Source organism: Balearica regulorum, chromosome 2 (assembly GCF_011004875.1).
Source record: "Balearica regulorum gibbericeps isolate bBalReg1 chromosome 2, bBalReg1.pri, whole genome shotgun sequence".
Lineage (NCBI taxonomy): Eukaryota > Metazoa > Chordata > Aves > Gruiformes > Gruidae > Balearica > Balearica regulorum.
In genome coordinates this window covers 36,913,529-36,938,887 of record NC_046185.1, presented here as the reverse complement: position 1 = coordinate 36,938,887, position 25,359 = coordinate 36,913,529, and the positions used below count along the sequence as shown (strand labels likewise).

Below are 25,359 nucleotides of genomic sequence, written 5' to 3'. Positions count from 1 at the left end.
TGGTACTTCGCGCTCACTCAGTTGGAGGATTCACTTGGTACAAATGAGGTTGTGCCTCAAATTTGTACGTAACTGAAAGGAAGGGGGGTGGAACTGTGCACCATCAGCCTCTCAAAATATGGAAAGACTCATGCACGAGTCACCACGAGCACGAGCTTAAGAGGGGGGATGCTTGCACTAGAAACAGAGCAGCCCTTGATCTGCATCAGTCCTGAGGGGCTACTCGTGGGTTGTACGTGGGTGGGTGGGTGAAGCACTTACCCCTGTGCTATGGTTTCCACCATTGATGCAGCCAGCTAGGCAAGGATTAAAATATGTTATTCCATCTGATCCACAGACAGGCTCGTACTCATGAATCTTACATCCACAGTTAACATTACAGCTCCCAGTCAGATTCCTGTGGGCCATGGCAAGAGTGGGACTGAAGAAAGGAAAAAGAACATGCTAGTAGAGCAAGTACAGATATCCTGCTGTTCAGAGGGAGAAAACATCCTACTCGTTAACTCTGGAACTGAGAGTTGATTATCAGAGAAAGACTGCATTAACTCTAGGTTATGCACATGATTTAAACAATATAGAACACCCAAGGCATCCCTGTCATCAACTAAAAACGCAATACAAAAATAATACCAAAGTTTAAAACTTGTATCTTATTTGTCCAGGTTATAGTTGTATTTTTCCCATTTTTTCTTCCTTTAAGAGTTAAGACACCACTATTTTATGTCTAGTCTAAGCTGCGGCAATTTGTTGTTGATTACTAGTGAAAGGCTCAGTGATGAGATGTAAGCATTATGTGAACGAATAGGCATCTCTTCCCACATACCAACAGCTGCTCAGAATGCTTGTATTATTTATATGTATATGTGAAATCTACAGGAATCTCTTTGGATCTGGAGGATTGCTGTGCTGGTGCTAAATGTCCGTAAAAGAACCACTGCTCCACTTCCCTGGACCATTCCCCAAAGCCCAACTTTCTAGTTCCTCCCCAGAAGGGTTTGGTGGTATGCTCAGAAGGAACTAAAGGGAATTTCAAAGCTGGACAGACACACACCAAAAAGCAGGCTCTTCACTATCGATCACTGCTGCTCCAAACAGGTGGTTGAACAGATCTCAGCTGCCACAGCAGGGAACTGCAGCAACTCTTCAGTGGCAAGCGCCAGGCCAGCCTGAGCACGTCCTCACCACGGGATGAATGCGCGAGGGGACCCCAACCATGGTAGCAGCTCATGGCACTCATCTGAGCTCAGTGGCTCATGTAGCACTGCACCGAGGCAGATACAGGTCTCTCCCGATGCACTCTCTCCTCCAGCTAACACCTCTGTACGGCACATCTGGGCCCCGTCTGGAGAGAGCAGGTCGTTCCGAAGTGCCCCAAATGGCACTGCCCTGGGTGCTGGGAGCCCCAAAGCAAGACAAACTCCTAAGACAGAACCAATACCTGACATCCTGACCTGAAAGGGGCAGCTGGTATGAACCACTGAGTGCCAGTGGGCAACACATGGCTGGAATTGAGATTTTATAAATATACCATTCCCCTGTGGCTCTGCTTTACCATATCAGCTGTACCATTGCAGATTAATCCAGAAGTGACAAAAGCCTTAGTAACAGCAGAGTCTGTATCTGTAAGATCACAGACTCTTCATCAGAAGATGATGGGGGAAAAAAAAACCCTCACTGATCAAATGGTGCTTTTTGCCACAAGCAGAAAGAAATCAACTCTGGTTACAACTGACTGCCAGCGGTCACCATCACTGGTTTTGACTCAGGTTGACTAAGTCACACAGTCACCAAATTAACCAGCTCCTGTCTTACATACCATATCACTTCAGCCCTGCACAAAACAACTCTCAGGCCACTTAAAAATGCCCGCTCATTGTTCAGATGAGTTTTATAGCACTGTTTTTTTGCCTTGGCTGGCTAAAGACTAATTGAAAACTTATTTTTGTATGTGTATATTTTCTGTGAAAACCTTAGAAACATGAAAATGGCTGTTGAGATCACAGTTGTCTCTTCACCAGTATCCTGTCTCTAACAGTAGCCATAAGAAGATGACTAGGGAAGAGCAAGAACACGGCAAATAACTTCCCCAAAAAAGTATTCTCTTGGCCTCTAATTTAGAGTCTCAGCTCAGAATATTTTCTGAGGCTAATGTGGTTTTTTAGTTAATAACCCCCATTTTTTTCCCTGCATTTCTCCCATTGAGATTAAATTTTTGCATCTACACTATCCCACAGCAAGGATTTTTTGATGGTCCACAGCCTGTTAAATGAGCTGTTGTTTGGTTTCAATCTGGCTCTTACCAGATTTATCTGACAGTACCCACTTCTACTACTTTGCTTGTAAATTCTGAACACATGAAGACTCCTGAAAAAATAAACTTAAGCGGTTCCTATGGTCAATATGAAAGTATTTGCAAGCTCTAGTGAAATCTTGTAGTTGCAATTAAATAAACCAGATCTAATATTAACTAATCTAATCTAATCTCGTTTAATCAAATCACATCTAGTATTACCTGAAGGCATTATGCCGGGAGGTACCTGAAGGTATAGACATAATGCATTACCTTCTGTCTATGCTATTACTGAACATGCTAGCTCAGGTACCAAAAAGAAACTAACTGTTCCGCTTAGATATATATGCAGACACACCTTGAAATGTAAGTTATGTTCTGCTCTCCTTATGCAGCCAAATTGTAACAAGCATGAACTTTTAAACAGCCTGTATTATATTTATAGCTATTTTCACTACACTTACCATGCTCTCTGTCTTGTTTCAGGTTGCTAAATTAATTTCATAAGTGCGATTGCTGGTTCAATTTTGTGCATCTCATTTGGAATTTCATCTGGGTTTAAAATACTGCTAGCAACGTGAACACATTAAGCCAATGGAAAAATTACCTGAATGACCTTATTCATAGCAATCTATTTCCAAGTGATAGGGCTGGCTGACTCTAGGGACCTTAGCACTTATTTCCTAAATACCTCTCTGTCTAAAGAAATCAGGATTCCTGAATTCTGCACCCGCACTCCCTCTTCACTGCATAAGGCGATACCAAGCCACTGAAAACCGAAAAGCAGCTGCTACTCATGTTTTCACCTGAAGCTCCTCCTGTTACTTAGGAAAACCCCCATTTTATTATGTTTCCAGGAACTGCAATCTATACTTTCCTGTGATGCTTAAATAGCTTTCTTTTTCTGAGGTTTACTCTTAAATATATGTCTCACATTCTGTTATAGCTGCACTCTAGGTTTGTAAATGCTATTTTGTGCCTCAAAGTATCCAAATGTTAGGCGCTACAATATTCCATATTGCGATACACAAGTTTTTCTGAAGATACAGGGCCAGTTTCAAACCACATCCTTTATGGGTTGTAATATCTAAACTTTTTTAGTCCTTCCAGGTGCCCAAGTCAGAAAGGCAGGTTCTGTAAGGAATAAAAACAGTTGGCACTTCTAAGATCTCCAAAAATTCAGAACATTGAAGTGAGGGCCTGACCTCCCTCCAATGACATTTTGACAGGCATCCTGGCCAGGAAAGGTGAGACGGGAGCCAAGAGTGATGGCAAGACCAGATCAGAATTTGGGTCCAGAGCCAGTGATCACAGTGATTAGTCCAGTGATCACACAGCAAGTCCAAGAGAAAGGAGAGACAGGCCCTCGCCTCCAGCTTTCTTCACAACAGCTCTTATCAGTGATAGAGCTGACCCTGGACTCAGCCAGCTGAACTGCTTAACTCAGGTGACCAAGCTCCTAGAAGCAGGGGGGACACACTCCGCACCCTGACACTGCATAGGAATACCAGTGCCCACTGTAGATGGTTCAGTGAGTTCCTATGCACAGAGCAAAAAGCTGCCCCCCTGCTGATAGCCTTCTCCAGAAACACTATACTTCATGGACTTAGATCTCTTCTGAAGTGGAAAAGGAAGTTCTCTCTTCTTCACCAGTTCTGCCGTTGCCTGAGGTGGGAACACGAGGGTTCCAGGTCCTCCTCAACCTGAAGGCGTTCAAATCTACATCTCCTTGATGGTGTATGTTCTTATCAGCAAGCTCCAGAAGGGCATCTTCCATCCTTCCTGCTGAAGCTGAACGTGATCCCAATCCTGCTCATATCTCCTCATCAATGACTCTTTACTGCTGTATCTATAAGCAAAACCTAAAGCAGGAACCAGGACCAAAGCCATTTCTTCCAAAGGAAATCGCTTTTCAGAAGGTTTTTAAGTTAGGTTCCTCTCTTGTTTACTCTTTTTTCTTCTGTATCTCTACTCATTCCTCATTTTTTCTCTTTTCTCTTCCCTTGCATCCACCATCCATTTGTGCAGTGGTTATGGTGCTCTTGGGGACATCAGGAGTTCAGGGTCAGATGCTCTCTGTCTAAATTGCTGGCTAGAGACCACCACACATAAGGTGAGCAACTCACCTCCTTTTGTAGCAACCAATTTCCTGACTTCCTAGCAAAACCACACTATTGGGCGGTTCTCTTCTCCACAGTAACTGTTAAACATAGTGGCCAGTGCTAATAAAGTGGGTACCAGTGAGAAACATGCATACATCATCCCCTGTGGATCTGGACACATTCCAAATGCTTCCTTCCTATCTTTGAGTCGCAGCAGCTTAAACACCTGCACTTACCTAGCTCCCTAAAACCACACAAATGTCTATGTTTGGACACTTGGAGAACTTTGGCCAAAATACAAGCAATAGCTTATTTAACTTCAGTAGTCCTTGAAAACAGGTGTCTCAGACTGAGAAGTCCAAAATATGCTTAATCTGGGTTTTGGAAATAATTCACATATTTAAACACATCCCAAAATCATTCTTCAGTCAATGCACTCCTCCACTTTCTCCACAGTGGTCACAATGGACAGAACTAAACTAGGACACCTAGTTTAGCTCAGTAGACTGGCCCATGCAGTCCATCATCTGCATGGTTTTGTGACTGTTCATAGCTGGAGTGCATGGTAGCGGAACAGTGAAGAAAGGCGGTGCTTTGAGAACACAGTTTTGGATAAATTCTTTTCTCATGGGTTTTATTACAGTGGTACCAGAACCCTTTGGTGTGCCATTAGCTTAGTTTGAAAGGTTACTTTGAATACTCCATGTGCCACCTTTCACCAGTGTTTCACAGACTACTGTCACTCACACTGTTCCTCCACAGAGGGGAACAGCTTCTGGATCCTCCACAGAGGGGAACAGCTTCTGGATCCTCTCCCAAAAGGCTGGATCTGCCTAGCTGCATGACACAAGGCTGTCCCTCCTTCCTCTTCCTGGCTAATATTTTTAAACTAGCTGACATTTTTTCCACAAATGGAAGTGAAAAGTGTCCTCCATTGCATCATTTATCCAGTAGTCCACGGAGTAGATATGAAAACCCAGCTTCCAAAGAATACTTGGAAGAATAAGCAACCCACACAAGGCTGAATCGGATAAAGAGGAGAGGTTGCAGGAGCAAAATTCAGAGGCCTTTTCCAGAGACTAGAATGTATGTATGACAATCCCCAACTCCAGGAGAAGAATGTGCTCTTTGCCTTCTCAGGCCTGAGTGGTAAGCGGAGCTGCAGGCACCATCCCATCACTGCCTGAGGTCTGTGTGCAGTCCAACCCAGAAGACCTGAATTCTGAAAACAAATGCCAGTTTGACCCCTGCAGCTTCTGCAAAACCAGACAGGTTTTAAACGTGAACTAAGCACTGAGCTCTGTTGGGCCGTGAGTATTTGCACATGCGCCGTAAGCAAAAATCTTGCCTTGGGAATTATGTTGGTATGCACAACCTCTCCACACCGGGCTCTGCAGCGTAATATTGAATTAACTGTGCTGCCTTGTTTGCCCTGCTCTCGGTATTGCTCAATGGTGCCACAGAGAAGGCACTGCTGTTTAAAACTAGCTCAAGTATCTCTGCTCTAAGCAGATGAGTAGATATCCAGGGAATTTTAGCACCTCCTCAGCCAGGCAGGAGCTGAACAGGAATCTGGATTGGGCTTGTGGCTGCATCCCTGAAATCCTCTACGCATGCTCACGGACCGCCGGGGTTGCAGAGCCTCACAAGGGCTGCTGTTTGCTTGCCTTCACATCTGTAACGTGTGGGCAGGACCGCTGTAAAGGCAAACAGCTAGCATCAGACTTACTGCGTCCCAGCTACCCCACGGACCAAAAGGGATGTTCTTCTGCTCCCATCTTTGTCACCCGAACAGATCAGGGACTTGGTTTGGGAGCTACTCTGCACACAGCCACTGCCACCCGTGTCACCCATCACCTCACCTCCTGTCATTAGTGACACTAAGCCGTATGACTGCTGCTTCCGGCTTCCACTTGACTAATTTTTAATGTATTTATACACCGCTATTTGCTTTTGTTGAATGTGCTTGTCTTTCCAGCTGGGCACTTTTGCAGCCGATCAAATGTTGCTAAGTAGCTTTTAAATATTTATTGACCGTCTACTGATCACAGGAATCAGGTTCACATATTTAGCTCCTGGAGCTACTTTACACTCTATGGTCTAGTTGGATGCTAACCAAAGCCTTTCTGAGTGTTTTCTTTCTTGCGCCATAAATAAACAAGGCACAGTTTTAGAAACAAGTTGCAGCTTGAGCAGGAAATTAAATATCCAGGACTGATATTGGTTCTGTCACCTTCTCAGCTATCAGCTGAAACTTGTCTTATTTGTCATGCTGGATTCCAGAAAGCTATATGCAACAACACGTCATACAGCAACAGGCAGACTTTTCCAGTAATCTCTCAACAGAACTTTTTCTCCGATGGAAAACACCAAATCATCAAAACATTCCTCAGGAACATACTGATCTCAGCAGCACAGTGACAGAAGTTTTTCACACCAACAGGACAGGCAGCGTTTTCAGAGTTTTACAAGCTCCTCGGCAGCCTGCTGAGCTGGACGTCCCAGATGCTTGAATATTTGGGGTAAGCAGGGGCTCCCCAGCCTGCCTGGGAGGCAGACAGACCCTCGCGCCCACATCCCGGCTGCCCGCAGGGCTCTGCCACCCTGCACACAGACAGGTCTGGGGACAGCCCAGGCTGCCTGGAAAGGCTCAGCTCGGGTTCCCCTCTCCAACCTCTCCCACCCTGCGAAATGCATTTTTCTGACCTCTTATCCCTCCATCACGTAAAACCCTTCCCAGCAGCAGATGGGTCATGTTGTTCCACGGGCAGGAGAGCTCGCTCCCAGGCTCGCTCCACTTACGTAGCTAACTCGCTTCAGCTGCATTGCTGAACGTTACCATGACACAGAGCTTAGGAAATCAGCTTAAAAATAAAGGTGAATGAAATCAGGCATGCAAGTAATGAGAAGCATGAAACTGGAAACTGAACTGAGACCACTGCGAAAATTTAATCTCAAGGGCATTTTTTTGTCTTCCCTGGAAGAAGCCTTAACTTTACAAATACACAAGGCAAATATGCTCAAGTTAATAACAAGCTACTGCAAGCTGTGTCTCTCCAGCTTTCATCACATTTCGTACCTCAGCAAATCACTGTAAGGTTTATTTGGGGGATTTTTTTGCTGTTGTTTACAGCAAATGCCTTGCACGCGAAGAGATTTTTTTTTTCATCCTTTCAAGCACATGTGATACACAAAATCATCTATTAACTCTGTTTCCAAAATCTCATTACCAGACATTTGTAAGAGGTTCATGCTTTCATCTTTATTACCTTTGGTAATACTTGTGGTTCACTTCTCTTTCAATGATGAGAAACTAATGAAGGATGAAGGAATTCAGATGCTGGGGACATGAAATCACTACTGACATCTACGTATATCTACATATATCTACGTAACCCCATTTTCATCACATGTGTTCTACCAATGTAGCATGTAACGGATTTCTATGAACACTCCTCCCAGGAGGGGATCACTTTTTCTTGAAGGTATGTATTTTTCCAGCAATAAGCTGAACCAAAGTACTCTACTAATCCTGCCTTCTGACACTGGGAGGCTGCCTACTCCCCACAAAGGAAAACAGAGCATTGATCCCTGAATTACTGCACAGCATATCGCAGAGTTACCTGCATCAGTCAGAAAGAGCAGGCTCTTAGGGAAACTGCACCGAAGCTAGTAAGTCCTGCTCGTGAGCTGGCCTGTGGGAAAAGCAGCTTAGTTCCAATGCACCCACTGCCGTAGACACACAGGATGTCTGAGAAACGGCTGCCCGGCTTGTTTCAGTGGGCACAGACGCTGTCGACTTGCAGCACTGCTTCACCTGAGCTGCCAAGGACACCCGTCATACACGAGCACGCTAACAGAAACCAGCCCCAAAAGACAGCATTTCCTGAACTATTCTTTCAATTACAAACAATGACGCTGGTCCTTTCATTAATAAGATTCAACTGCAAGTTTGCTAAACATGCGTGCTGGGACAAAACCCAGAATCCCATCTGACAAATTGCGTTTGTTCACTTCCCAGGGAGACTGTTCTGTGTCTCCATGACACGATGCTGGTAAAACTAACAAAAAGGAGACCTCTATTAGACATGACTAACAATAAAAGGGACTCCAGTTCCTAACTTTATTTTTCCTGAATTCTGTTCTCCTCTCCAACTATTACTTTGTGGAAGGCTTGTGGTATAGGAGTAAAGTAAGAAAAGGGAAAATATAAGGCGGGAAATATTGCCTGGAGTTTCTAGAGCTGTGACCTGTTATTTCAGATACCCAGGCTTGGACTGGAACCTCATTGTGCTGGCAGTCTATGCGCACATATTGGAAAAAAAAGGTGGACCCTCTTCCCATGAAGCTACAATCTAAGTGAAATGAAGTTTAAATTAAACAAACAATCTCTGACTATGCTTTTGTAACATCTAAACAAATAATTGGTTTGCACGTGCTTTTATCTATGTTTATTTAGATCACTGTAGTAACCTATAGCACCAAGGAAATATGAAGGAGATAACCCCTCACCATGCAATTTCTATAATCTTAATATTGGGCTATATGATTAAAAGGATTATTTGATGGCAATGTTTTTGGTTTGCTATTGAAGGACATTCTGGATGGCAGAGATCTGCAGGCTCCTTGTTGGCAAGCAGCTGGAATCGCAGCAATGATGCAATTTTTGTGTAGCTGTCAAACAAGGGACCCTCTCACTGTGTTAGCTGGATTCCTTCTTTGTTATCATTGTTCAGATCCAATTAGTCACTGCTTTCAACTTAAGGGATCCAACTGGCTGATTGGACTGAAAGAGACATAAGAACAACAGAAACCCAAACTGGTGGTACAAGAGGAAGAATAGGATATATTTTTTATAATGTGAAGTGCCTCAGTAAGTCAATTGCATGATTTAACTAAACCTTAATTGTACCAAAACAACAGAAAGCAATCAGAAAGGGTCTGTTATGATTCATTACATGCCAGAAATATGAGAGATGGAAATGAACTAATCCAGAAATCTGTTACTATAAGTGAGCTCCCCATGGAGCCTGTTTTAATTGTCTTATACCACAAAACATGGAAGAGACAGGTCTATAGACAACCAAAGCAGCTGTTCTCTGCTATCTCCCCTTTATTCAGCACTGATGAGGCCACATCTGGAGTACTGGGTCCAGGTCCGGGCTCCCCAATACAAGAGAAACATGGACATACTGGACAGAGTCCCGTGAAGGGCCACAAAGACGATGAAGGGACTGGAACATGTCTCCTGTGAAGAAAGGCTGAGAGAGCTGGGACTGTTCAGCCTGGAGAAGGCTCAGGGGGATCTCATCAATGTATATAAATGCTGAATGGGAGGGAATGAAGAAGATGGAGCCAGGCTCTTTTCAGTGGTGCCCATGACAGGAGGAGAGGCAATGGGCCCAAACTGAAGCACAGGAGGTTCCCTCTGAACATCAGGAAACACTTTTTTCACTGTGAGGGTCACTGAGCACTGGTACAGGTCGCCCAGAGAGATAGTGGAGTCTCCACCCTTGGAGATCTTCAGAAGTCATCTGGACAAAGAGACTGATTCACTCATTCAGGACTTCCCATTCGGATGCTGGTTATGGTGCAAGAGAAGGGATGCCGTAACACAGTTTGACATAAGGCTCCTTACACTATGTTCAAATATCAAACATGCCTTCCGAGACAAGGCAGAGGCATGGAACAACAGATTCTAAAATGCTGAGATGTATACTACAGAGGTGTCCTTGACCTTCCTGATAACAGAACTGCTGATGACACACCAGCAACAGAAAAACTGCTTGTGCCCAACATAAAACAGCAGAAAATCCTTGCAAATGTATTCTAATCTGTGCATGCCCCCAGGTCCCATCCACTTCCTCACAGCTGGTACAGTTAGAAAAATACTGAGTTATGAAACATACCACATTAGGACATATCTTGCCTACTTTGCTGAGTACTGGGACGGACATACTTCTATGTTAACTAAACCCCAGCTCATTCTTCCCCTCTGTACTGGTCCATGGCTCAGCTGAAAGAAGAACTACTTTTTAAATGTAAAAGAAAAGCAGAACTAAACATGCTTGTCCAGAGAAGATTCAGAAAGGGGAATCTCCTGCAGAGCATATCTCCACGGCCCAATGCAGCTGAGATCTCTGGGCTGCTGCCAGCGCAGGTAGCTCAGACATCAGACCCAGCACAGCCATGTAAAGGGAGAGCATTGTGCAAGACAATCTACTCTGAATGAAATAGCTGTAGTGCTTCTCCTATCCCATCTAGCCTGTTGAACTGCCTTTGATGTCCATACACTGCACTGCATTGGAACCAGAGAACGAAGTATGTGTTTTATTAAACCTCAAAATGAAAGCATGCTTTTCTGTTACATGAACAATAACATTCTTTGATGTCTCAGGAAGAGTCGCCTACCAAGTAAATGGTTTGAAGCGATCAAATGATTGACCATGAGGACTAAGAGAAGGTTTATCATGTCAGATGTTCAAAATTCATTTATGTATAGTGCTGCTTCTTTATTATCATTTTGATAATAAATTTTGATTTGATCTTTGCATTGAAAAAGTCATATAGGGCTGAGGCTGAAAACTCCTGAACTCTGCTTTATAACATGCTGGTAATTCTCAAATTCTGAAGACATTACAGTCTAAGCATACTGATTTTTATACTGATTTCAAAGAGTTGATATAACTCGATACTTTCCAGAATTTTGCCATTACTATCTCTCATCTCTTGTCTCAATGAGAACAATTAGACAAAGGTGGTAAAGAAGTAATGCTACTGCAGACTTTCAGAACAGCTGTGAATAGACTCCTATTTCAATTCATGTTATGTATTCACTGCAGATGTTATTATTTATTGCAAAAAGGAAATGCGATACTCTTACAAGTCCAGCGTAAATGTTACATGCCACATTAACAGTAGTTCAACTTGTCTTCCATCTAGAAATAGATTTCAATTAAATAACACTTTTTCACAGACAGAAAGCTACAGCCTTCTCATTAGTCAGCCAGGGATATTCTAACTTGCCACACAGTTAATTGCCATCTGAAATTTATGTTTTAATTCCTGTTAGTTTTCATTTCTTCATCTACTCCCACAGGCTGTCACAAACATCAATAGAAGGTGGACAATCAAAGCATTCCACCCCCTTCCCATCCCTGTTTTCTACTTCTTCAGCCCACTACGCCTAGACCCGGATTACATCGCCATGCTATTCCCCTCTACAGTCAGCCCCTCAGCACAAAGCTTTAACTCCAGGTATTAAAAATGCAAAGGAGTATACCAGCTTTCCTTCAGCTCATGACTTTCAGTTGCTGGTTTTCCTTGCTCTAGGATTAGAATTTGACAGCAATTTACTAACACACAATGCAAAATACTCTCTGTGTAAACAGTGCCTATACTCTTCCTCCCTTGCTTCCCATTTTATCTTTTTATTTTTCGTTTGCCTTGCTCACTGCCCCACTGCAGTTCTTTTTTTCCCCATTTGATCATCTCTTTTCCTGCTCCACACTTATTCTACACTCTCTTCCAAAGCTCAAAATATTAAGAGTTCAAAGCTGAGCCTGAAAAGCAAGATATTCAAATGGATCTGATACCCAGCATCTAACCATAAATAAAAGGTAGATATTGTCTCAGATGTAAAAGCAAAGGGAAAAACATTGTTTCAGATAAGTTTGCACTCTTCAAATGCTCACTCTGTTCTTGTGTTTAAGCTACACGAAGAAAGCAACTTTGGGGAAAAGCTAATGCACAAAACAAGAAAGAAAAGAAAAGCTCATGATCAAGCTTCTGAGGAATTACCTTCCAGTGAAACACCTTCTGACTTCTTTTACCATACTGCCTTCTTTCCAAATATCCCTCATTTTTTAAAAATGCCTGTCTATGCATTTCTTAATGTCACAGCTAGAATCCCTCACTCCTAATACCTTCCCACCTCCACATCCTCTTTTTCATAGAATCATAGAATGGTTTGGCTTCAAAGGGACCTTAAAGACCATCTAGTTCCAAACCCCCTGCCATGGGCAGGGACACCCTCCACTAGACCATGTTGCCCAAAGCCCCATCCAGCCTGGCCTTGAACACTTCCAGGGATGGGGCATCCACAACTTCTCTGGGCAACCTGTTCCAGTACCTCACCACCCTCACAGGGAAGAATTTCTTCCTAACATCTAATCTAAATCGACCCTCTTTTAGTTTAAACCCATTACCCCTCGTCCTATCCCTACACTCCCTGATAAACAGTCCCTCTCCAGCTTTCCTGTAGGTCCCTTTAGGCACTGGAAGGCTGCTATAAGGTCTTCCCGGCACCTTCTTTTCTCCAGGCTGAACAACCCCAACTCTCAGCCTGTTTCAAGACAGCCTTCTTCATTCTCAATATATCCTTAAGGGTTATGATCAACCTGTCTTGATGCTGCTTCAGCAAGCACTGGAGGGCATTCATACAGTTATAGGAAGGGGTTCAGAAGCAGCACACGCCACTAATGTTGACAGCACATGCTCAAGTGATTCCTCTCAAATAGGGACCGTAGTCCCAAGACACTATTATGGTGATAACAAGCAAACCTATTCAGAAATTAACCTTCTAATCCCTTTAGTATTTTCACAATTTTCTTGAACAGAAAACATTTTGAAACACTAACTAAACTCTGAGCAATCTACATATACTATTCTTATTTTCCTGTAAATCGCTTTTTGGCATAAAAATCCATTTTAATGCATTTTGCCATCCCTCAAAAAGGTGAGTTATCACACGGGCTTCATTACCAAGCAGATGTAAAATAGAAGGGCTACATAGTAACAGCATGTGTCTATATTACAATACTCACTGAATTCTCATTTGAACATGTGACTTCTTCAGTACATCAACCATCAGCATTTTTTACATCTCTTTACCAGGCTTATTGGAAAAAGCTGGTTTTGCCACAGATGATTCCAAGATACTTACCCAGTTGTGTAAGGTATATTTATTCCCCCTAGATTAATGCTTTCACATCCAACAATGAAGAGAGTTGAAAAGCACAACAGAGAGACACCACTGCAGATCATAGCCAACTTTGCAGACTCTCTCGCACCGAGTTTCAGTTTTTTTATAATGTAGCCACCTAGGACGATACCAACACCAGCACTTGGGACAATAATCACACCTGCCAGGAAGAAAATTGAGCAACGTTAAAACAGGACCTATAGAAAGGGTATAAAACATAAATATTGGTTTCATTCCGTAATCAGATGACTACAAATGCTGCACTAAGATCTCCATTGTCTGGTTCTCCGCTAGCAGAGTCAGACTTTTCAAACCTCTGGAGTGTTGTCAAAGAATTAATAAAAGCCTCCTTATGATATTACCAGCAGCCAAAGCACTATAAGAGAACTATTGTACTTACAAGCAGAAACATTGCTTTGTATTTATTTTAGAATGGGGAGAAGGGATACACATTGCTCCAGTTTAATTACTGCAAATTTGAAGAAATCCAGATTTGGAGACGAACCTTCCTCTTCCTACTCTCATGATTAATTCCAGCGAAGCACAAGTGTTAATCCCAGGCAGGACCCAGAAGCTTCCCACCTGGGAGTGCAGGCGTGAGCCCGGCTGCACGTGCTGCCTCCTGGGTGCTTTAGCCAAGTTGAATGGCATGTTCCGACATCGGCAGCCCCATTCATCTCAGCACAGCCATGTGGAGTGTGAACTTATCGAACATGATTAAAGAAATTAAGATACTAGAATTGGTATCAGGGTAAGTTTAAGATCCAAAAGACGTGCCTATGAAATTTCTGTCCCTCCGTTGCTGTTTTAAGGTGGCAGTTCAGCAACATGTCACAGGGCTGTCCTCACTCGTCAGGGCCTGAGGTGCTGTTAGGTCAGCGAATGTCTTGCACTTCTTCACTTCCCTGGGCTTTTGCTTCTCACTGACATGAGAAGGTCTTTAAATTAGGTCTTTGCTAATAAAGATGTGTTCCACATAAATACAGAATTTGAATAACTTTTGGCAGCTGCATCTAGGGAGAAGGAGCTAAACTTTATAATCCAAATTCTTAAAGATGTTGGTCTTCTTTTTAAAGAAGCCACTAAGACTATCATTTGCAAATATCTTTAATACTACTGCAAAGCATTCTCATTCTCCACTAATATGTCTAAAGGTGAAGGGGATATTATATTTATCAAAATATCATGAAAGTAAAAGTGAGAGGTAAAAACAGTTGCCACCTTAATTATACTGCCATCACCAATGGCATTACAAAATAAAATGTCATTTCATGAGGATGATTCTTAATAATAACAACTCTTCACAGAATCAAAACCAGTCTTTATCATAAGACCAGAAATTAAATGTATAAACCCTTCTAGGAGAATTAAATTATTTTCACAAAGTTCAAAGCTGTTATCTCTCTCGAGCTGTCAGATCTCTCACTTTCAATGACTGAATATGAACGAGGGAGAGAAATAATGCAAATCCTTTCACTTGCACTGAAAATGTTCTCTCCAGGTAAAAATGGTAACTCAGCCATCTGAGCATACCAGGCATACCCTGCTCCACGAAATCTGTGCCACAGGCTGGGCACACCTGCAGTGCCTTCTATAACACCCCTCTCAGGTGAACCAAATTCCACAGGCCAAATCCATGGCTGCATCCGTTATATGAGCTAAGGATCTAGCCCAAAGTAAGGGCTTACTGACAATAAATTATCCTCAGTATTTTATTCTTCTTCCTTCCACCATATAGCTTAGCTTTGAGTTCTTATCCTCTTTTGGACCACAATTTGCTTTTTCTTTCTTATTCTCTTGAGGGCACAAATACTGGAGAAGCCTTTCACTAGAAGTGAGACCCTGTGTGTCTATGTGTAGTACCTTGCCAAAACTGAGCATGTAAATATTTTGTGAGGCACTAGGTTAGTGGTTCTTCCATTAGTGAGTTAAACTGCACTGCTGTTTTTATCCATCCTCTGCCACACCATGAAGACCAGAACATTAAAAATGAGGAGAAGAACATGAGCAAATTGTCTGCTGAGGCTTGCTCTCATTCAGGAGGATGGAAAGGTAAAGGAAAGCCTACACAGAAGAAGTATAAAGACCAATTCCTCCATGCAAAGCGGAGCTGGGGATAGAAAAACTCTCTCTCTAGGAGAAACTGGAAGGGCAGAAGCAGATTTCGCTGTCTGTGGTGAAGGCGGCAGAGAGAAGCGCTCATTCCCTCATACGTGTCGGGAAGCCTGACAGGTTCTTTTGCCCTAAGTACAAACTCTTCATCCTTATGCCCCTCTCTTTCCACAGGGGATATGAAATCAGAAGTGATGTACTGTCAAAGAAACGCAGCTACCACAGAGCACTTCTAGACAAGCTTCCAGGGCAAAGCAAAGCATGTACATCTAATCACGACATACATTCTTCTGTTTCAAAGGCATTTAGAGGAATAAAGCTTAAGATCTGATACTAAGCTGTTGCACTGCACTCTCCTTCATTTTATAATGACAGTTTGGCTTACAGGAATTATACATTTGCCAAATATACTGCTGGATACAGTGCTCTGAGGCAGTATCGGCTTTCAGTCAGCAATTTTCAAGCTTTGTCCTTTTTTACTGTTGTCAGGATGCTGCGGCACTTGAGGCTTTCCACAGTGGCAAAAGATGATCTTAACAGCTACAAATTTTCTGGGAACAGAAAACTGCAATATCTGCTAAGCGGGCTACACTTCCAAAGGGAATATCGTGGAGATCTTCAAACCAATTCTGAGATATATGTTTTGTCTTTTTGAGAACTAAAGGCAGATGCAATGCGTTTATAACTATTTTAGCAGAAGTTAACAGAGTGGTACTTTATAATATATAGCGTGCAGTTCTTACAAATTATTTGAATCGTAACTCTCTTTTTCACAAGTAAATCCAATAGTAAAGCTCCTGAAATTTTAACGTGAATTTGTCTAAGATCTACCTGTAGCCAAATATCAATGTTCATTTTTTTGGGGGACTTGAGAAAGCCTGGAGGCTGAACGCCACCTGCTCTACACATGGAAAACAAAACTCCAAACAAGACAAGACTGCAGCACAAGCTGCACAAGTTCCGGACATGCAGTTTGGCACATGGCGTTTTTGCTGATGATTAATGCTAGGTTTGTTTAAAAATAGCAACAAACTGAGACTTAATTAAAGAATTCCTGCTTATGAACTGAGATGCAAAATGACAAATAAAAATTTTACATCAGTAACATAAAGAGATTCAGCAAGCACATGTACTCAGCTGCCAATGCACATATGAAGTAATATAGATAACATGTAAGTCCTCCTTTTGCTAATCAGAAGTTTGTAAACTGGACAAGTTTTTTACTAGATTACCCCATAGCAATCCAATACAGAATCTCCAAGTTTCCTTTTCCTATTTTTCCTACAAAAAGAATTTATAAAATTAATAACAACTGCTGACTTTAATGCTAAGTTTAGGAGTTGGGGTTGTGGAAGCAGTGTTCACTTGTCCATGTTGCACATCCAGCTTGAGCTATTTCATCTTCTTCTTCTAGTTCATTAAAATAGTCTTTCTCAAGCAATTTATAACAGGGAAAACAACAGATGTTAATAGCTTGACACCCTGGTTAAGGTCATGTCATTTTTTCCTCTTTTAATGTACTGGCTGTTGAATATTTTGTCTGGCGAGAATGTTTCTGGTTTATCCTGAGAACGAAGCGAGTTATGGAGCAGGAATCACATCAAGACTCATTACAGCAAAACTCCTATGTGTGTGTAGCTACGCTAAGCCTCAGATAGAATCACGGTCCCATCAATCAGTGTTTTCCCCGTATATACAGAACACAGGGATTTCATGCCCTGAAGAAAATCTCATCCCAGCAAGCTCTCAAGCAGAAGTCACCACACGGTGCACCACATGGTGCTTCTCTGATGTTTCCCGCTCTGCACTCTAGCAAGACTCCTTGCTTTTCTTCCAGCCACTGCAGGTGACAAATGATTCCCATGTGAGATGCCTGCATCTGTCTCTCTTCTACTGCTTTTTGTCTTTTCCTTGACTGATGTCCTGGGGCAGCTTCACCCCATACTTTACCCCTGTTCCCACAACTATCTCTCCACTCCATCACTCCTTCTCACGTGCAATATCTGGAAGTATGGGGGAGCAAAGAACTAACCTGCCTAGCAATTAGCAGCTATTCTATATGGGAAGTACTACAGAGAAGTCAAAAAGATGCATACAAAACCAAGTATTGTTGATGCAGCTAGGAGAGAAGGAAGATGATCTGCATGACATGGGTCCCAATTCTGCACAACATTTTGGCCCCTTTCCCTAGGGAAGTTCCCATCTCTCCCTCCCGCAGAGCAGGGCAAAGCTTAAAATTTTGTGGTTTGTAGCTCTGTTAGAAGTTGGACTTGGCTGTACGTTGCTGCAGCAGCAGGGGAAGTGCCGCACCTGCAAAGGAGGGGTCTCAGACCTGAAATGACAGGCGGGAGAGGATTTGGGGAGCTCTCCTGACCAGACTAGATCATTGTGCACTCAATGTTAATAAGGAGAAAACCACCAGCCTGGAGGGGAGAAATAAATGAAAGATGGGACAGAAAAACAACTTGTCACTGGGGAAAAAGAAAGATTAGGATATTTTAAAGATCAAAGGCAAAATTCACATAAAATAAGAACAGCTTTAAAAGATCTTTTAAGGCACACAAACTGCAGTAATGCCTGCGGGCTTTCTAGCTTGCTTTTGTTGCATTTTTCCTCCCTGAAGACCATTAACACATTAGAAAATGTCTGTCTAGGCTTAAGTAAAAATACCCCAGCCCTTTAACAATATAAATGGGTTCATGTTTTACTAAACACATATAGCAAACACCAAAGAACAGCCTGAATATCTAACCAAATACATAAAGCTGGATCCAATCACCTGTTCTAACAAGCATGGTTTTGGTTCATTCCTACATTGATTCATTTCATTAGTCAAAGAACGCCAACCTTTTCACCGTTACACTATGTGGCAATGCCTTACCAGTGTAGATGCTGGCATTTGAAGCTGGGATGCCAAACTGTGACTCGATGAACTTGGGAATGAAGGTAATAAAAGCTGTAACAATGGCACTCTCAGCTGTGTATGACAAACTCACAAAAAGGAATGTCATGTTGCTTAAGATCCTGACAGCTGCTCTTGGAAGCTCTATAAAATGACAAAAATGACAAACGAACGTTATAAATAATGAGCGAGAAACAAATGCAAACTGAAACAAAACAAATTGATTTTCTTTGAGATGGACTGGCAATAATGGCTTGCTAGCATCTGGTTACATTTGCTAAGCGGAAGGGAGAGTGCATATTTGGGATTGCAATCTTTGCTGTCTGCTCTTACCCTATCTCACTGCATCGCCCTGAGGCTGCAGTGCTGCTTTTCCCAAATACAACTGAGGTCTGTTTTAGCAAAACCATCTGAAGAAGCCAGGCCTACATAGTAACACTACAAAGGATAGCAAATCAGCAAGAAAATATAGCAAATCTGGAATTATTCCGATGTCTTATTTTGAAATTTTCTAAGAGATAACACATACCACACTGCTGAACAGGGACTACTACCACAGGAGGAAAACAGATCACATACTCCCTCTGTAACTCTCTGCTTTAAGGACCACACTTGGAAAGCTGGGATAACACTATTATAATTTGTAAAGGGAATCAAATGATTTTTAAGTAAACATTTTTCTACATGATTTAAAAGTATTTACAATAGATGTAAATTTGTAAATACAAAGCATAGTGAAAAAATTATGTCAATGATATCAATGAATCTCAACACACCTCACACAAAACTCATTTTATATTCTCAGAAGGGATAAAACAATCAATTAAAAATGAAAGCACATCATTAACTTAAATTGGAAAAGTATTCATAGGTGTTGCAATTATCCTTAAACCAAATATCAAAACCCCAAGAAATTCAGCACTGTAGTTAAAAGAAACACTTAAATACTTTTAATTCAGTCCTATAGTGATGTCAAATTATCATCACCAGATGATGATAGCTCTATTCAAGACTTAATTTTTTTTTCAGATTAGATGGTATAATTTTTAAGATTTTTATTTTTTTTTCCTTCCCTTGGGGCTTCTACTGACATCAGATTTTCTGTTCAAGTATTATATCCAGCCTACTGTGGTTTGGGTTTTTTCATCTGTTTTTCACTTTGCATGGAAATTGAACACTGCTTGAACTAAAGCCCATTGAATTCAATGACAAGAGCACCCATTAGAAATACATGTCGAGCAAGAACTCCTGAGTGAGAATGTCATTGATGTTAAAAGTTGTCAAGTCAAAAATCTGTGTCTCTTCCTCTATTGACTCCAGTATGTTATCTGTATAAAAGCAAACAGAATTTAGACTCTTGTCATGTCAAAACTTGTCAGGCTGCAAATTAGCACCTAAGTTGTCTGACTGTATCCAGTCTTAGCGTATGCCACTCATCAAAATTTATACCGAATTCATTATGAGTGCAGGGTTTATAATTTTAATGTAGTCAAATGCTCTCTTGCTGCCTCAAAGAAGAGAAATATTAAATGTTAAATACAAAATTTGATGGAAATAAGTAATGAATAAATCATATTAAGAAGCACTCATATATTTGAATCTTAATGATTTTGCCACCCACAGCTTTTTTTAAAAAAATGTGATGCTGCTTGCAACAGAACAGAAAGAAACAAGGTAACAAGAGTATGAGACAATATAATATCAACATGAATATATGGAAACTGTAATGCAACCGTACACCTTCAGAAAGTACAATACAGTAGCAAGTACACAGATAAAATAGTATCAGTATTTATCAGCAAATATGTTGCACGTTCAAAATACAGCTGATCAAAACTTATTGTTCAAAAGGAAATGAAAGAGAGAAAAAAGTGAAGTATCTACAATACCATCAGATGTCAGCCCTCAAACCTCATCAGCTTTGGCGTTGTGTCTATTTTTGGGCTGGGTTGGGTTGGAGTGGGGTAGCTGTTGGGGGCTTAGATGCAAAAAGAAATCAAAGGGCAAGAGCCAAGATGCTCTGACTCAGCTTTTTGCAAAGCCTCTCACAGGCTGGGTGACGCAGTTTAAGACAAACGGCTGCCACAGGACTGCACCTGTAGCAGATCTCCCCCAGGGACAAGGTGCAGGATTGAGAGCTTCTCCTCCTGCTCCAGCAGCAAGCAGTTACGGCCGTGCTGCTGCCCCTCGGAGAAAAGAGCCAGGAAAAAGAAAGAGGGGGTGCCAGGATCAGTCCTGCTGGAGACCGAGCTATTTGGTGGCAGCTGCTCACCTGTGCTGAAAAACATGAAAGAAAATAGTAAGATAGTAACTTTCGGAAGACTGGACGTCACAGAGAGAAATGTAATTTTATGAGGAGGATGCACTAAGTGCTCTTTGTAGAAATGAACTGGAAGTGCTTGGCCAAGGACTGCGTCCAAGATCTTTGCTAAACCCATTAAAGGGTCTGGTCCAAATATTATAACGCCTAGTAAAGTTCAGCTCTTCCTCGTAAAACTGAATTTCAGGAAAATGTATGATTCAGAATTTTCAATCTAGAGATACTGAAGAACCAATTAGGTAAAAAAACTGCAGAGCTAATGAACATTTTGCTCTGGTGTTTGGATGCAGAGCTGTATTTTCAGTTGACTCCTACTTGCATCTCATTTGAGCACTCAGTCTAAAGGTCATTATTAATTTCAAAACTAATTAGTACTTTCAAATTGTATTTCTAGTGATAAATAGATTAAAAAAGTGTCTTGGAATAAACACAAGTTCTCTTACACCCGCGTGAAGGATTCTTCACGGAACAGCTCTGCTGATTACTGTATTTTTTGGCATGAAATAAAACAGAGATTATTCCTGTGTGCTGCACTAATACATACCACCTGGAGCAGTTGAGGGTTGAAGCTTTTTGTGATTTATAAAGGGCAACTGCCTGGCATATCAGGAAAAGTTGCTATAAAGACATTTGCAAATAAAAATACATATTCAGAATTAGGTTTTCCTTGATTTCCTCCTATGATTATAGTCAAATCCTGTGTGACAGAATCTGTATTACACTTCTGAATTTAAAAACCTCTAACAGAAGGGCACTATAAGTATCTCATATTTTTCAATCACACTAATTCTACTAAAAAGCAAGAATGCTAAAAACTTTAAGGATCCTTTGTACTACATAATCAATCGTGCATTTAAAACATTTCAATGTCACATTAGTTTTGTGTGATTAGCCATAGGCCTGGGCTTTGATTTCAAGGCCACTATTAAACCTGTCTGATTTTTAGGAGGTCTTCAAAAATATCTCGTTTTTGCAAGTATGCATCAGAAACAAACCTATGAGAACCTGCAGTTTCCCTCATTCTGTCATTTGAACAAGTAAATCTCTATCAATTACATTCCAAAAACTGAAATGATCTGTTAGCATGGCTGCAAACATGTTTACACTTCTGTGTAGTAATTTAAATCTCAAACATCCTCATCTTTTTAGTTTTTTCTTTTTTTTTTTTTTTTTTTTTTTAAAATAACCTAACATGCAACTAAGAGTAAATTGAAAACTGTCTTGCTGGACTGGTTTGCTAGTCTACTGGTAATTTTCTCCCCTTCATGGTCTTTGATGACATTTTTTCTTTATTCAGTATTAATTTTCTTTCACTAATGTGCTGGACCACTGCTTGATTCATGCTAAGGAAAAAGCATCAGAAAAATCTGCAAGCAGTACAAATATTCATAAATACTGCTGTAAGCAAAACTCTTAAAGCACTGTAAACAGAATTTCAATAAAAACTCAAATAGTTCTGACTTCACCTCCTTTTTCATAATTTAATATATTTTCTTTTATCCCTGTTCGTGTGCGTGTAGCCCAAGGCAGTGCAATGAATACAACCAGGGCAAAAAACCATCCCAATCTACAGCATGGTCCTCTTGTAGCCCATCAGCGAAGCCGCTCATAAGGGTGACGCAGATATTAGCCAAAGGACCTCCTTTCTGCTGGTGCTCCAAGCCCGGACAGCACTGTCCGAGTCTGCAGCTTTGAAGGAGGCTGCCTCCACACCGAGGTCTCAGGGGCAGCTCCTGCTCCCAGGCAGTACAAGGCAGAGCCAAGATTTGAGACAGAATTTCTGATTTATCAGAATAGAAATGAGCATTTTCAGTCACACGTGACTACTTGAAAATATATTCTGCACGGAGCTAATCACTAAATTCTAGAAGAATATTTTGCCATGTGTTTCATTTCATTATCTACTCACATACCATTTAAACAACCTCATTCGACTTGATTCCTCAAGCATTTTCAGGACATGTCTTAAGTACCTGGGTGGTGGCCAGACCGTTGAACAGCCCTTAATATCCCATCAAGAGTAGGGAGATCTGGAGCGAGTCTGATCTGATTATTACTTTTGTTAACTTGATTTAGAGCAGCTCCTTGAGGCTCCAGCTAACACCGCTCATCACTGCACGGGGCCATGCCAACCCTTTCTATTTTGAGCTCTTCAAGATGGCCCAAGAAAGGGCGAGGGGGGAGCGACTCGCTCAAGGTCAATGGCACAGCAAGATCTCCAGCCCACGGTCTGCTGAACTCTCTGACATTTCCAGTGCTCCCCAAGCGCTCCCGCACACAGACCTCTCCCTCCTCCTCCTCTTCCGATCCCTGCCAACTAATCTTCGGGTACTGCAGAAACTCCGGATCCTGTGATGGGGGAGCACTTCAGCGGACTTACCGTAGAGCCACGAGCCCCTCAGGAGTTTCTTTTGCCTTTGCTGATGCCCTGGCAAGCATTATTATCCTGTCTCCATTCCTGACAGGGGCTGACTGGGAAGGGCGTATGACAGCTGGTAGACATGAAAAGGCAGACAGGTATATTCCACATTTAGGAAAGGGCTGTCCATAGGGACAAAACTCAAAATGTTAAAAAGAAAACCAAAGGCTACAATATATGTGTAATTAATTAACACCCTTCAGATTAGATCAGTACATTTGAGGTAATATATACACTGATTTTCTTTATACTGCTCCTTTATCCAATTGCACAGGAAGTTTCATTGTAGTGGTAAGTAAAAGGGACTGCAGATACAATTTCCATGGCACAAAACCCTAAGGGTATCCATGTAATATATGAAAACAGTGGTTATGTCTGCTCAGGTTCATGATTTATCTGCATGTGGGACTGAACTGTGGCTTCTTCATTATAAAACTCCTCTAGCTCATGTTATCTACACTACCTCTATTTCTACCAATAAACTACATCCAATTTTCCTCCTCCTGTGACCTATTTAATGTTTTATTTAATACTTTTGATACCTGCATCAGAAGGAATCTCCCTCTCACATTATTTACTTTCAACATAAATAGGAAATGACTGAATTCCAAGCCTGTGCATCTCAAAAGATGAGAAAAAACAAAGATGTATCTGTATTTTTATCTGATCCCAGCTCTACTATGGGTCAAAATACAGCTCAGGTCACTGAAGTTGGAAGTTCGCAGCCAGATCCAGTTTTGGTTTAATTCTTCAGCCTATACTGGCAGGCACTGCAGGAAAAAGGACATCAGCCCTCTCCCGTCATGCCTTTTCAATTCCTTTTCGTTCACCTAGAGAACTAACTTACGTGAAATTAGGACAACTTACAGCAGGACAAGAATAATTTTGCCAGGCTTCCCAGGTAAGATAACATCATATCAGAAGATCAAAAAACAGCTTCTTCCCTGAGACTCTTCTTACCAAAGCTGCACAGATTTTATAGATTTAATGGCACTGACCTCTGTCATGGCAGAATACGACATCACTGATATTTATTAGTGCAGAACAGAAGACGTGACCTACTAAATCATCAGTCTCCCGGCTACTGCCTAAGTGGAGTTTTTGCCCATCGTGCTATAAAAAGATGAAGCCCTGAAATTCAATGGGAAGTATAAAATGTACATTGCACCTAAGAAGAAGCGATGCTAAATGACTTAGACACATGCAATCCTTTTTACCTTCCCATTATAAACAAAATTACCTCAACTGAGAAGCTTGAGGCATGATCTCATGCCATAAAGCCCACTTAAACTTGAAAAATAATTAAATGATAGTGCATTCCTGCTGCAGGCCCTCTTTGCTAGGGTAAATGACACCTAATGGGAAAGCTATTATCAGCTTATAGCAAAATACTTTTCTCTGCGTTATCTCGACTCGTTTGGTATCTTTCTGGCATGTAGAATACAATGCTGCTTTTCACTGTTCCATGTGGTGAAGTTTCTCCTCTAGAGAAAATGAAAAGTTTTGTAAATGAGAAGCTCTAATTTGGTGTCTCCACTCATATATTAATACAAGATTTTGTAGAAGGTATGGTACACATTTAGGCAGATATATATATTTAAAAAAATACACACTATAATGAGATATACAGTAGTTTTCATTTCTGTGATAAAAAGTACCAGGAAACATTCTCCTAAGAGTATAGCTGTTTTCTGTGTATCTGCTGTGCCTGTAGTGGCCCAACATCACCTGGAAGGTGAAATTATGTACAGAAACAGAGAACCAGCATCAGCAAACTCACCCAGATGCAGAGTTTGTCTGAACACCTGCATCTTTTCCAGGCACACCTATAGGATGGAGCAGTCCCTCTACGGTCAGGTGGCCTGCCATGATTAGGAAGGAGCCCAGCAAAGACTAAAGTCCCCTTTCCCACTTCCCCAAGTCAGTGCGAAAACCTTGACAGGAGTAGACCTGAGCTACTTCTGCTAATCAGAGGCCAGTAGGTTTGAAGGCCAAAAAAAAACCACAACTAGCTTTATGGATTTAGGAGAAAACATTATGTACTGGGACTCACAAACATGGGGAATGGAGAGTCTTCAAAGAAGGAAGAGGGTAACATATTTTTCTTGCTTCTCCACCACTTTTTTAGCTACTTTGCAAACAAAGGGAGAACATGGTTCTGAAATATCTGATATTGCAGGTTTACCTTGCTTTCTCCATGCCTTGATTAAGAAGCTGTTTTGTAAGCTAAT

At 41.6% G+C, this 25,359-nt stretch overlaps 1 protein-coding gene across 2 annotated transcripts in view; it reads right to left on the bottom strand.

Moving 5' to 3' along the window:
* SLCO5A1 (solute carrier organic anion transporter family member 5A1) overlaps positions 1 to 25,359 on the bottom strand; it is an 84,629-nt gene that overhangs the window by 14,565 nt on the left and 44,705 nt on the right. For both annotated transcript variants that reach the window (XM_075743924.1, XM_075743923.1), the window contains exons 5-7: positions 18,369 to 18,533; positions 13,337 to 13,535; positions 262 to 421 (exon numbers count right to left, since the gene is read on the bottom strand). In XM_075743924.1, the coding sequence (XP_075600039.1) occupies positions 262 to 421; positions 13,337 to 13,535; positions 18,369 to 18,533 (524 nt within the window). The remainder of the gene's footprint in view (positions 1 to 261; positions 422 to 13,336; positions 13,536 to 18,368; positions 18,534 to 25,359) is intronic.